Source organism: Malania oleifera, chromosome 8 (genome assembly GCF_029873635.1).
Source record: "Malania oleifera isolate guangnan ecotype guangnan chromosome 8, ASM2987363v1, whole genome shotgun sequence".
NCBI lineage: Eukaryota > Viridiplantae > Streptophyta > Magnoliopsida > Santalales > Ximeniaceae > Malania > Malania oleifera.
The window spans coordinates 104,212,930-104,227,563 of NC_080424.1; the positions used below are offsets into that span (position 1 = coordinate 104,212,930).

The 14,634-nt window shown below is 34.8% G+C and overlaps 1 protein-coding gene across 2 annotated transcripts; it reads right to left on the minus strand.

Moving 5' to 3' along the window:
- Positions 1-1,907: 1,907 nt before the first annotated feature.
- LOC131161722 (uncharacterized) lies at positions 1,908-6,734 on the minus strand. Of its 2 annotated transcripts, XM_058117684.1 has the most exons (3): positions 6,317-6,734; positions 2,979-3,339; positions 1,908-2,882 (listed from the first exon to the last, which is right to left on the minus strand). In XM_058117684.1, exons 1-3 carry the CDS (start codon positions 6,395-6,397, stop codon positions 2,299-2,301), a joined length of 1,026 nt encoding a protein of 341 aa, XP_057973667.1. In that variant the 5' UTR covers positions 6,398-6,734; the 3' UTR covers positions 1,908-2,298. The 2 variants fall into 2 exon arrangements, with proteins under 2 accessions (XP_057973667.1, XP_057973666.1); XM_058117683.1 differs by having other exon boundaries at positions 1,908-3,339; positions 6,317-6,732.
- Between the last annotated feature and the right edge of the window lie 7,900 nt (positions 6,735-14,634).

The window sequence follows — 14,634 nt, forward strand, 5'->3', positions numbered from 1 at the left end:
AGGGGTGAAAATCTAGCCCGAAATGATTGTATGTAAAGGTTGAGGTCAACCCCGATAATTTGACCTAATTGTATACGGTGCCGCTCCACTTGTTAAGTAAACTCTAGTGGAATCATCGGACTTGCGAGTTAGAGGCAAGGACGTAGGCACTTTTGCCAAACCTCGATAACACATCTCGTGTCATCCTTATTTTATTTGCTTTACCGCATGGTTGTTTGATTTATTTAGAGCAAATTAATTATAGTTGTATTTATTGGCTTGCTTTTTACACATTCTAGATTGACCCTAGGTTTATGAAATACTATTGCTGGTTAGTTGACCTAAGAAAGAAATTTTTAAATATCCAATTCACCCCCCTCTTGAGATTACAATAAAGTCAACAATCTTTAAATTACTTTTATTATTTTTCTAGAACTTTTGATAGATTTTATGGATAATTTTTGTTTTAATTATATGCTGAATTAAAATTTATTTTATTTTAGTTTTAATGAAAAATTAAGTGGTAAAGTTTAAGGGGGTTTGATGTCACTTTAAAAATGAAAACCCAAGAGGCGAACTCCAAAATAAAAAACCAGTGTTTGATATTTATAAAATTAAATAAAAAGCAAGATTAACTAAATGTTCATTTTTTGCATTTGAAATAAATGAAAAAAAAATTTAAATATTAAAATTGATGAATGAAAAAAAAATTAAAAACATTATAGAAACATAAACTATTATAATTATTGTACTTCATTATTGTATTTCAAAAGTTATTGTTAAGTTTTAGAAAAAATTTTTATTGTTTGTGACAATTAAAAATAGTAAAAAAATATAAGTATTTGTTATTATTCTATACATTATGAACCTTTTTATTTTAATTAGATTTTAAGTTAACACAATTATTTTATATAAATTTAAGGGGCTGAAGTTTAAGGAGTCATATGATATAATATAAAACCGAAAACCAAAGAAGGAAACTCTGAAAGCTGAATACAGTAGTTAATACTTAAAACAAATTAAAACCAAGCTTGATCAAACAACTTCTCATTTTTCTCTTTGAATCAAATAAAAATAGAATTTAAATTATGAAAATACAAAAAGAATATAATTTTGAAATATTATAATAAAAAATTATTATAATTATTTTACTTAATTATTATAATTAAAACCTCATTATTTAGTGTTACAAAACAATTTCATTGTATATGACAAGTTGAAAGTCATAAAAATATTTTAAATGAATTGTACTATTTTTTTCAAAATTTTATAAAATTTTGAATATTTTATTTTGTTTAGGTTTTAAATTTCTAATTTTTATTTTAGTAAAAAGTTATGTACGAAATGCATGATTTAAAGTATAAAAATTAATTCTAAATATTAAAATATTTTGACGTCAAATTGTCAAAATAACTGAAAATTATAGAATATTATTATCAACTTTTTTGACCACCAACATAAAATTAATAACAAAAAAAATTAGTCACATATACAAATACATTTTTAGAAGTTGTTTCACAAATAAATACATTGTTAGAAATTGTTTCTTAGCTATATAAAAATTGAATATAAATATCGTTTTTTACCAATTTCTTACCATTCATTGCCTTACAAGCCCAAGTTTGACGGAGGAAATGTGCATCCATAATTGGTGCCTCTAGCATTATTGAATACCGTAGGCAATGTCCCTTCTAATCGGGGCCTCAACCATTATTGAACTACATTATATTACTTCAAAAAATAGGTGAGCTGGGCTGTGTAATATTTAACAACTTGCTTAGTCGAAATGACATGATTCATTCATAAAACATTTACATTCAAAATAAAACACATGGACAAATACAAGTCAATTTTAAAAACTCTGGAGTACAAGGAATGTTATGTTCTACAGTGAACCTAAATTTTAAAAATGAATGTGACGCGAATACTTATAAAATGCCTTTAATTAGGTATAAGATGTGCATGTACATCCTACAAGTACCACAAAAAATAAAATGACTATGAAATAACCAAAGCAAGAGGCTCAGTGAAGGGCAATTTGAATATCCATCACCATACACCACTGTCTTTCTCTGGACAATTGTAAAACTTTGACCTTGCACTCTATTTTTGTGTTAACAATGTTAAAAAGGAACAGAGACGGTAACGCAAATATATCAGCTTCCGACAAGTAATGAGCACGTGGGCAAGAGCTTGAGCTCCCATAACAAGACGCATCGTGGCTAGCTCAACACCTCTTGGCCTTTGTTTTAATCACAGCATCGCCACTCTGCAAATTGTAAAATTTGCTTGCACTCTTATCTCGTGTTAACGACAACGTCAAAAAGGAACAGAGAAGGGTAACGCGTATATATCAGCTTCAGGCAAGTAATGAGCATGCGGCCACGAGCTTGAGCTTCCATGACACAAGGCATCGTGGTTAGCTTTACACTTCTTGGCCTTACTGTTTTCATCAGAATGCCGCGGCTTTGTTCCAAAAAGCCATTCTTGATCATCAAAATCAGCTTGCTCATTCAGCTGCGGAGGTGGAACCCAGTTCTCAATTAGAGCTTTATACAGGGATTCCACTTTTTGCATTTTCTTTTCAGACTTGGATCTAGGAGCACCATCTTGGGTAACAACTGCAGTTGTAGCAGAAGTGGGGCAGAGCACTTCTTTTCCGGGCCTATGATGAACTAGTTCCTGAGCGGCAGGGTCTCTACTTGTAAACATAGAAAAATGCCCTTCTCGGGCGGTTACAGTAGCAGTTTCTAACTTTGGTTGAGTAAGGGAATCCATACTTCTTCCAGAAGTAGAACAGACACGTTCATTGCTGAGTGATGCATCAGCTAATTTAGCATCAGCTTCTTTATGTCTTTGCAATGGCAACCGGATACGGATAATGTTAGCTGCCAATTTGGAGGCTGACATAAACATAGGACAGCTTAGAGAAAAGAGAACAGGCTGGGGGAGGGGGCAAAATTTAACTCCTACGTTATCAAGTTTATAAGCACACTCACCATGGTCACTGCTGTCTTTAAAAGTGGAAGTCGAGGTCTCCCTTTTCCTCTTGTAGCTGTTCTGGGTGCTGTCAGATGATTCACAGATGTTTTGCAAACAAACAGGCTGCTCATGTTCTTCGGTGAGACTACTTTTCTCCAGCTGTTCAGCTTCATCTTCTAGACTCTTTCGAGGATGCCCCTTGTCCAGATCAACCCTACCTTTATCTGATTTCAGACTGTTTCCATCAGTGAGCTTTTTATCTTTGCCATGGGAAGATCCAGATGATTTCTCCTCCCTCCGTTCTTTTTTGTCTCTCTTCTCTTTCTTCTCCTTTTTCTTCTCTTTCCTCTTTTCTATCTTGGCACTCTCCCTTTCCCTCTGGAGCATTCATGCACCAGAGTAACAATTTTAGATTGATAGAAGGCCAAGGAAGACAAAAGAAGCAAGCGAAGCCATTGCTAAAACAGTGGATTTTCTTCATTTAAGTAAAAGTCAATTGCAAAATTTAATCCCAAGAAGGGGAAAAGAGCCACTGACAAGTTTCACATCTGTCTTGATAATTTCAGCACATATATATCATAAACTAATATAGATGATCAGCTGCAGAAACTCCTGAAACTTGAATTTTCAAAGATCAACAGCAGAGTAACCACACTGTTTGGAAATTGGAACATAGGACAACAAAATACAGTCCAGCCATGAATAGCTGCCATTTGGATGCAATGTATAAAATTTTACTGCTAATAGCTACAGCATTCGAAATCAACATTTCAAAATGCATGTCAAAAAGAAAAAAAGGAAACGAAATTGAGAGCTTAAAACAAAAAAAATAGCAAATATACTGTCAAAAAATTGAGGAAAAAGATTTTCTTTTTACGTCAACATAAACAGTTGGTTGATGCCAAAACGCTAACGCATTCCAAAAATATCCCATACCAGGATTAGAATTATCCTTTAAGGTTCTGAAAAGTTCCAATAAAAAAACAAGTCGAGCATTCTTAAATACTTACATCTGATTCAAGATTAAAGAACATTCTTGGATACTAACATCTGAATCAATATTCAAAACCATTCTTGGATGCTTAACCCTAGATCAAGACTATTCTTGGATACTTAAACATCAGAAAAATGACATCCTTTATAACACTTAGTATTGTCAGGATGCTTCGATTACAACCTAAAAAGAGAAGCTATCAGAAATCAGAACCTAGTCTTAAAACCATCACTAGGCCCTCGCACAGCACCAGAGCTCTTATCAAAAGAGTTATTTTGAATATATTGCTCCAGAATAGAAGTCTAGTGCTACAATCATTAAGTCCTCCAATAACAATTAACATATGAACAATCAAAGTGAACTGTCATGTTAAAGAGACTTCTGTATTTTGAGTAACAAATCATCAATGTGCACGCATGAAATTCACACCTCTCATTAACTTTAAAAATTGTGCTCAAACTCATTTGCAGCATTAAAAAGCCAATGTACCCCACAGAAAAATATTGTCCTCAATCAAACTATAAACTCAGTCAAAGCTAGCTGACCTAAATCCTACATTGAAGCTCACAGATTTTTCTAATTCAAACTTAAGCCATGGTTGCCAAAAGGTGCAAGCCATACTAAGGCAGCACCTGGGCACTTGGGCCCTAGGCATGACATATATGTGCAGACCGCAAGTCATGAAGCTGTGGCACACATTTAATAAAGTTGGGCATAAAATAACTTATATAATGGACCCTCAAATTGTATGCACATTAACACCAACACATGAATTCAAAATATTAAATATTTAATACTAAAAGAATAAAGAGGAGGAGAGAAAGAGAAGTATTAACTGATCCTGGAAGAATAAGTAGAAGAAAGGATGAGAATAAAAGAGATGAAACACTGAGGCAAAAAAAAAAAAGAAAAATACAGAATTCAACCTGGTCATCAAGAAGGAAAAATGAAGAAAAGTGAGACATATTGAGTGAACTAAAACCAACAGATGAGATGTGAGGTTGCATATTTTTTTTTTTTCTTTTTTAAGTTGAAAATTGGCAACAAAAGAAAAATAGGAAGAAGAAAAAGAAAGAAAACCGTAGGGCACTAACATCAGGAAAAATTCAACACCAGGAAGAGAGGGAGGGTTTTGACCTTGTCATGAAAGAAAGAAGAAATATAAGAAAAGAGAAATGAAGCTGAAAACAGATTGTAAGGCAGGATTAAAAACAGGTTAAATGATCAGGAAAAAAGAAATGCAGAAGGGAGAGGAGCACACAAATACCTAAAATGAGCCAATACCTAGCTTCTTGAAGCTTGCCTTGACTCAGATGACCTGAGAAGTAATCTATTAATTGACTCTTCTCTGCTAATCTAATGCCTAATGTCCCTCTGCATTACAAGATATTCTAATCCACAAAAAGCCAAAAGCTAGGACTTCCCTATGATCCAAAAATAGAACTTGAAAAATGTTGAACATTCACAGCTCAAACCTACACATTAGGACTTCCTAAAAACACACCAACAAAATTAAGGCCCCTAATGAATCAAAAGCATATCATCCTCCTTTCCAAAAGTGCCTGGTGAGCCACTGCTGCATCCTATTAACTTTACAATGAACTAATTCCAGTCAACTGTATATGTTTTTTTAGAAACAACCGTAAGTCTGCTCCAATCCTCCAATGATGCCCAACTTCACAACCAACAATTGTGTGCTTAGGTTCCAAAAACATAAATTTAATGGTCTTACACCCTCCATCAAATCAGTAACAGCTTTCTCTTCTAATTTGCTTACTGTGTCTGCTTCTAATGGCAAATGATCAATTAGCATCATTCAACCAGGTAAACTTGTTTGATGTCACAAACATTTCGCATTTGCTTGCTGACCATAGTTAATTAGTCTGTCTCTCCACTTTGGCACTTCTATAAGATTTGAACTTACCAGTGCATATAAAATATCAAAACACCAACAAACACGTTATTACTTTGCACCACTTCAAACAAATATGTTCCAGGGTTCTTACAAAATCAAAGCAAATCTCACTTTGAAGATCGGAGCTAAACCCCTGTAAAGATGGGCATCGCTGTAGATACATCTAATTCTGAACAACCCCGACTACGTCTTCCTATTAAAAATGGATTAATACACAAACCAAGTGGCAACTCGTGTGACTGTTTTTTCTTTCAATTTTCACGTGTACAAATACACCCATCGGCTGCATGTTAACAGTAGATCTTGAAAGCCATTGGGTACTTAAATCACACGGAGAACATGCTCGAGTACAACATGAACCTTGCAATTAATTACAATCATCACAGTAACGTAGCAGCTAGCAAAGAAGTCGAGCATAAACGCAAATAAGCAAATGCCCAACAAACCTTAATCGACTCGATCAAGGCCTGGCCGGAGGCGCCGTTCCTCACGTACCCCGGTGGAGGGTAAGGAAAGCACCGAGACATCGTCAAGAATAAATACCAAACCCAACCCAAACCAACCCAACCCCAGCCCGCCCCAACTCCACTTGTATGATTGATTATACTCAACTCGAATCGATCGCAGATTTCGGCCCGTTTGAGATCGCGACGAAGTTCGAGAGAAATTCTCAAAACCCAATGATGAAATGGTTAAAGATTTAAACAATCTGGGGCGGGATCGTTGATTGGTAAAGAAAATCAGATATAAAAATCGGAATGAAATGTACTTTTTGAAACTGGAAGAAGAGAAAATCGCAAAACCTAGGGTTAGGGTTTGCGCCGTGCCAACCCAGACCTGCTCAACGCGAGAAGGAATTTGTTCGGGACCTGGGCTGCCAGGGGTATTTATAGCGTGAGATCGCCGACATCTACGTCAGCCGGATCTTTACGCGTTCTCGTATATTTTTTTTACCATAATGCCCTTGAGCCTGGCCCCGCGCCCACCCCCCGCCTCCAATAAAAACCTCAAAAAAAAAGGTTTTAAATTATTAAAAAAAAAAAAAAAAAAACAGAATTTATTTTATATCTTAATTTTATTTTGAGTATTTTTTAAGAACTCATGGCAAAAAATAATTTACTTGAGTCCAAGAAACCAAATTAAAAGTTAAAAGGTTAGGATGTAAGGGAATTCAAAATTAAGTGAAGTGCGAATTAAAGTTAAATTGTAATGATCAAGTTCTCACCATATGTACACATATTTATATAATTTAAGTGTGACTCAATTTGAACTTATTTCATATTAATAAATAAGTACATTTTGTGTATAACTCAAAAAATTAGTTTTAAACTTGAACTTATGTTTCATATATTTTATGAGATTGTAAATAAATCAAGTCGCTCATTAGTGGTTCAAGAGCTCCACTCAATAAAAGTATGTTCAAACTTATTTATTGCACAAACAAGAGATTTTCAAGTCCAATTTTAGGATACATTGAGTAAACAAACCAAACTTAAACATAAATGGACTCGAGCTTTTTCGATCCCTGAACAATTTAATTATATGTTCGTTTTGTAGGCTTGAATTAAAATAATCAAAATATTAGTGAGCATCTTGATAGGGCGACCCAATAAAGGTTCATGAGCTCATTTACTTATATAGTAAATGAGTTTGAGCAAGTATATGGAAACTTGGTTTGAGCTCGGCAAGCATGAGCATGGCAAAGTTCGACTTTGCTCAACTTGTTTGTAACCTTACATAGATCTAATATTGTCATTGTTTCATTATTATTTATAAGATTGTTGGTTTTTTGAATCCGGTCCCTATTTTGATGCCGACAAAGTACAAGTTACTTATATATGTATTTAGCATGTGAACATGTCCATTATCTTAACACACGCATAAGGGAATGGAAATGGAAGCCAGAATGAACGAAAAGCTCACATCATCTGGCATTTTCTATGGAGTCAGAATAACAAAAAGAAGAAGAAGACATTTGACTTTGATTGTAATTGCATTTAATTTTTATTACTTTGGTTTGTAATAATGCATGCATCTGCATGATATGACTTAATGCTCAGATAGGTCATAGACAGACCTTAGGTCGGTCGACCGATGTTGGATTTTTGGGGTATTTTAATAGCCCCGGTCGACCGACCCATTTCAGTTATAAACACTTCGGTCGACCGAACACTCTGTTGGCCAAAAAGTCAAAATATTGACTAAGTCTCAAGCGACAGAACAAAAATGAATGTATCTTCCACGGTCAACCGAACCCTGGTCATTGACTTTTTCATTGTCCCCGGTCGCCTAAACTTTTAATTCAAAATCACCCCTGGCGACCGAAACCACAAAGGTTTGGAAAATCGCCTAGCTCAATCGACCAATCATTTCCCACGGTCAACCGAACTCGAAAAATTCACTTTTCTCTTTGTGTTTGTTCGGGCGATCGACCCTAAGGACTGAGCGACCAAAACTCTCAGGTTGCCAATAATTAACTATGGTAACTGAGGTTAAAATTTAATTAAACAAATCTAATAATACTCAGCGTGTCCCGACGGTTATATTTTTGAGAAAAATTATAAATACCCCTTTCATTTGTTTAATTATCAACTTTGATTAACTAATTTTTCTCTCAAAATTATTTTCTTAATCAAAGTTCCCCACTCATATTTTTATTGTAAAATCATTTTTTGAGTAAATGTTTACACTCTCCAAACTCTCTTTGATTATTTCCTTGAAACATTTTTAAGAAAGTATTTTGTTTGGACATTCATTTTGATTACGTTTATTACAAAAACAACTTTTGAGCATAAATCCTAATTTTTCTAAATACTTTTTATTGTTAATCTTTGTTGAAGAAATATTTACTTTATTTTGATCTTTGAAGCATGTATTGCATATTTCCCTCAACATCAAAGATCACACATTTTAGTTTTTTCAAAAATATCATTAAGACCAAAAACCCTAGGTTCTCCAGTTCATATTTGAAAAATATTTTTAGGAGAATATTTTATTAAGGGCTCAAATCTTTTAAGAATTTTATCACATATATCTTTCTTCAAAGAATGGAATATTTGTTTTGAAAAGCACCATTCTCTACTGAGCATAACTCATATCATATTAGAGTCCATGTATTGAGCTATATTGTTGTACATCATCTGCTTATTATAGAAGCATTGTCTTTGTACACAAATTTTATTGAATATTTGTTGTATTCCCTACGTGTGGTCGGAAGAGTGAGAGTAGCCCTGTGAATAGTCCCGAATTTGCTCAGACCCAGTTAGGAGAGCACCAGATTGATTTAGACTCGGTTAGGAGAACTAGGAGATGCACCCTCCTGAGAAAGTGTGCTAGGTGTTTTCTCCACCTGGTAAGTGAGCTAAGGAATGTCCGCCCTGGAAGGACATTGTAAACGATTTCTACTCCACCTGTAAGAGAGCAGGGTTAGTGGAATCCTTGGGGTTATGCCCAAGGCGGGAACTTAGGCTGATTTGGCCAAACCTCGATAACAAATATGTGTGTCACTCTCTCTCTCTATCTCGTTTAAATTCGCGCACTTTAATTTTCGCACATGAATGCTTGTTTATTTATCGCTATCATTATTTTTGTATTTAAATGAGATATGCATCTTACATGTATGTTTACTTTCATGGCTTAATCATTTTCACATATAAGCTTTCATGATTAAATGAGATATGATGTGGTATTCAATTTACTGAGAATATCTTATTTAGATTAAATATTTGCATACTTAATTTATTGGGAATGCTTAGACAGACCCTAGGTTGTGAAATACTAGCACGCGAATTGAGTTCATGTGACGCCCCGATTTTCGTACAATTTTTTTTCCAATAATAAATAGTTACACGTCATCAACAACATCCACAAATCGGTCACGTCAACAATCCTACTATCATTCATACAACCCGACCCGCATTGGGTACCGGGTAAAAAGTTATTTTATCATAGCGGAAGACAGTATATACATCTCAGTTAGAATACAATACCCAGAGTATCAACTTACATAAATATACAATACTATCTCATACCAAAAATAATACAACCCTAGGAAATCACACCTCCCTAGTCCAAACTCACCCTGTATATCAGGGTCCCAGCTCCCTATGATTACGGAGCTCTATCACCTGGTCTATCTCTGTCCCCTGAAAAATTTAGATAATTTTGGTGAGACACATCTCAGTAAGAAGGAATAAATTATTTACAGTGTGTAGCCATATGAGTACAATTATAATATATTTTAATTTTTAAATCATCATTTCATCTGAGAAAATACACTGATATACACATTCTCATAATCGTATAGATATACAACACAAGCTTTTACAAGTTTTAAAATCATTTATCAAATTCAATGATTTCAAACACATATTTACCCGCGAAGTTCCTGAGAATAAGGAAGATTACTCGCCCATACAGGTAGCTTCCCTAAGCCCTAACACGTTATGCAGCCGGGTATGACCACATCTTATACCTATCAGGGCACTCACCTTACTCAGTAAGCCCTCAGGCGGAGAGTTTCACTTCGCCTCAATTATTTATATTATTAGCTCACGCAGTTCCGTTTCTCAATTTTATCATTCTTTATTTCTCAATTCCCATTCTTTCTTTCATTTTTCATTTTAACCAATTTTATCATTCTTTCACTTTTCATTTCCACTTTACTTTCCGACTCATGAGTATCCTTGGTATCAAATACCAACATCACGTCTATAACTCTCCAATCAAAATTAGGATCAAATTCTTACCTCGATTCTTGGGAAAACCCGAAACTCTCCAAAACGACGATCCGATCCACTAAAAGTGTAGAGTTTCCTCTTCTGATCCACGCAGTACCCTCCGTTTTTGTAAACGGACAACGAACGGCGAAGGACCTGAGAGAGAGAGAGAGAGAGAGAGAGAGAGAGAATAAGAGAATTTATAGAATAAATCCTAACTTAACCCTTAAGTAATCTAAATAAATATCTCCTCCAAGATATTTATATATAAATATCTCAAAATATCTCATTTCAAAATATCTTCTCCAAAATATCTTTTTTTTTTTTTCGGGGTCAGGTTACTACAAATACAACCCTAGGGAATCACACCTCCCTAGTCCAAACTCACCCTGTATATTAGGGTCCCAGCTCCCTATGATCACAGAGTTCTATCACCTGGTCTATCTCTGTCCCCTGAAAAATTTAGATAATTTTGGTGAGACACATCTCAGTAAGAAGGAATAAATTATTTACAGTGTGTGGCCATATGAGTACAATTATAATACACTTTACTTTTTAAATCATCATTTCATCTAAGAAAATACACTGATATACACATTCTCATAATCGTATAGATATACAACACAAGCTTTTACAAGTTATAAAATCATTTATCAAATTTAATGATTTCCAATACATATTTACCCGCGAAGTTCTTGAGAATAAGGAAGATTACCCACCCATACGGATAGCTTCCCTCAGCCCTAACACGTTATGTAGCCGGGTATGACCACATCTTATACCTATCAGGGCACTCACCTTACTCAGTAAGCCCTCAGGCGGAGAGTTTCACTTCACCTCAATTATTTATATTATTAACTTACGCGGTTCCGTTTCTCAATTTTATCATTCTTTATTTCTCAATTTTCATTCTTTCTTTCATTTTTCATTTTAGCCAATTTTATCATTCTCACTTTTCATTTCCAATTTACTTTTTGGCTCATGAGTATCCTCGGTATCAAATACCAACATCACGTCTGTAACTCATAGCCACCCTGAGGATCTTTCTATCCACGCCATGCTTCCCCCCATGGTCAAGGTTGTGCGGTCCGAAGGCTGGATCTAACCGCGGTTGGCCGACCTGGTTAGATCAAATATCATATCACATATCGCGTATGTAATACGACTGGCGCGCCTATAACCCTGATCTGGACTCAGGAGGCCCCATAACCCTACACAATGGCATAGTCGACTGTCACGCCACACGCTCCAAGAGTCCGTGTGGTTGCACTAACACCACTAGCAACGGTACCGTGCTTAATATCATAACCATCCAACTGGGTTTACCACCATATACCTGCAATCATTATGCGGTATTGACATTTTATCATTCATATTTCACGTATTTCCACATTTCTCATTTTCATATTGCAGAATTAACATTGCAATATTTTCATTTCACATATACATTTCAATATCAGTATTCTCAACACATTTCATCATTTAAATGATATTTTCTCAGTTCATAATTCATCTCATGTCATACTATCATATACATATCTTATTTCACATTTACTCAATATTTCACCTTTCTTCATTTTCTCAGAGAATACATTTCTTGCACATTTCACTTTCATCATTTTTCCACATTTCAATTCTCATATTAAAACACATTTCAGTATCACATATTTCACAGGGTAATTCATTTAACTCAGTTTAAACATTTCTCAATATAAATCATATGCCACACAAATTTCATCTGACATTTATATCATAATAAATTTCAGGTAAAATAACATAAACCATTTTCACATATTTCTCAACCCATAATTTTCATAAAAAGACTGTAATAATTTATTCCCTTTACCTGACTTACTGAGAGTCTCACTAGAACCCAAAATCTTATGCCCTTGGCGCATGAAATTTAACTCCTACAATTTACATTTTCCCTAGATTAATTAATCTATTTCTCTAAAATAATACTCATCTAGCCTTCCCTAACCTCCATATACTTCAAATTAATATTTAAACTATTATTTAAAACTCCCACTTAATTTTCTGAATTTTGCTTGCGGGTCCTAAAATTACACTGGCGGTGCTCACCCGAGCCCTAAATTTCAAAAATCCTACTTGAGTCTCAGATGCTCAATATTTTAGCATTTCTAAACTAATGCTAATTAATTAAAAATAAGCCCCTTAATAACCCCCGCACCTGCACCCGAAATTTGGGGTTTTGGCCTGACACCCCCACGAGAATTCCGTCCCTCTAGACTTGTAGAGAATCATCCTTAGATTCTCGTGGTGGTGTCTGTTCGTCAATTGGACTTATATTTTGCAAGAAATTAAAGAAAAAGGGGAAAATGGCTTATCTCGGGAGATACATGTACGCCGTTTCTACCACCGATCCACTCCGGTAGAATTGACGGCAGCGGATAATGGAGTCCAGCGGTATCTTCGAATTTTCGATCAGGCGAAAATCCTTCACGAAATCGAGGAGAGAGGGAGAGAGAGAGAGGGTTCAGAAGCTGCGCTGCAACAAAATAAATAAAAAAAAAGAAAAGAAAAGAAAGAAGAAGATAAGTAGAGGGGGCTGCGCCAATTAATCTTTAGGATTCTAAGAAGCTTCAGGTAGATTAATAATAATAATAATAATAATAAATTAATATTAATAATAATATATTTTATTAATAAAAATAAAAAAAATTTATTTATTATTTTTTTCTTTTTTTTTTTATATAAACTTGATTAATTAATTAATTAATTATTTAAAATTTTTCTTTCTTTTTTAATCATTCCACTAATCTTCTATATCCCTTTTTGGGGTTATTACAGTTCAACCTAGAAAAAATTTTTTAAAACCCAATTCACCCCCTCTCTCTTGGGAATACACCAATTCCAACAATTGGTATCAGAGTCTCGTTGTAAAAGGCTTAACCGCTTATGCTAAATATCGCAATGACTCAACTTTTTGGCGTATCCCAGTTTTGAGGGTCAGCACTTTGCAAATCCTCCATTGTTTTCATTGTACAGATTTTACTATTTGTTTATTGAAAATTTTGTTGTAAAATCAATTGATTGGAGATTTTGGAATGTGCTTCATATAGGAAATCATATCCCATAGAAATGTGTTTTAAAATGCAAAGTTTCCCAAATCTGAAAATGATTTGAAAAAGCATGATGTAGTTTTAATGCACATCATTTGAGTGTCATGCATATATACTTTGCCTTAGCTACTAATGTTCTTGAAAAATTAATGTCTTGTAGTATTAATAAATAAGAATATAACATTTGTAGAATGTCAAAAAAAAAAACCAAATATTGAAGCTACTAAACTACTTGTCCCTGCTAAGGAAAGTATGTGATTCTCATTATTTTCCCTCCCTCCCGCCCCCCGAAAAAACACACCTTTACAAAAATACACAGAATATTAATTTAATAAGATATTTTTATTCTAAAAAAATTTATAACTTTTTATTGTCTTCTTAACTCCCCACCTAAAAATAGTAAATGTCAAACAGAAACACACAAAATAAATCGTCCTCCATCTAACGCCTCACAACTAGGGATGAAGATTGTAGGCATCTAAAACCCATGACTTGTTTAACGAAGCTCGACCTTGATTGACTCATCCAGACAGAAGGTTAGGTTCACTTGGGGCTTGACAGAATAAGAATTTGCAATTTTCCCGCAGCTAACCCGCGAACACGGCGCCATCGGCACATGGCTAGTCCCCGACTCCCATGGCATCGTATCGGCGCTAAATTGGTGGACCCACACCCTTCGGTCTGATTTGCCGGCATAGGCTCACGCTCTCGGATATAGAGTCGGACACTCTGCCAATCTATGGCCAGCGATTTCATACGCCCTCGGATATAGAGCCGGACACTCTCGGTACCTTGAACAATTTGGAACCGCGTTCCTACTAGCATTTCAACCAATCACACACACAAGCATGTTCATATAACTAAACAAACCACACCCATTTAGTAATCTAAAATCATGGTTTTCCAAAAAAATACAGTTTAAACAAGTCAAGGCACTATCATCCCTATAACACAGTATAAATC

Coding starts and splice junctions, on each gene's coding strand:
- LOC131161722 (XM_058117683.1), bottom strand. CDS start 6,397: ATGTCTCGGTGCTTTCCTTACCCTCCACCGGGGTACGTGAGGAACGGC. Junction 3,340..6,316: donor CCTTGATCGAGTCGATTAAG/GTTTGTTGGGCA, acceptor TGAATGCTCCAG/AGGGAAAGGGAGAGTGCCAA.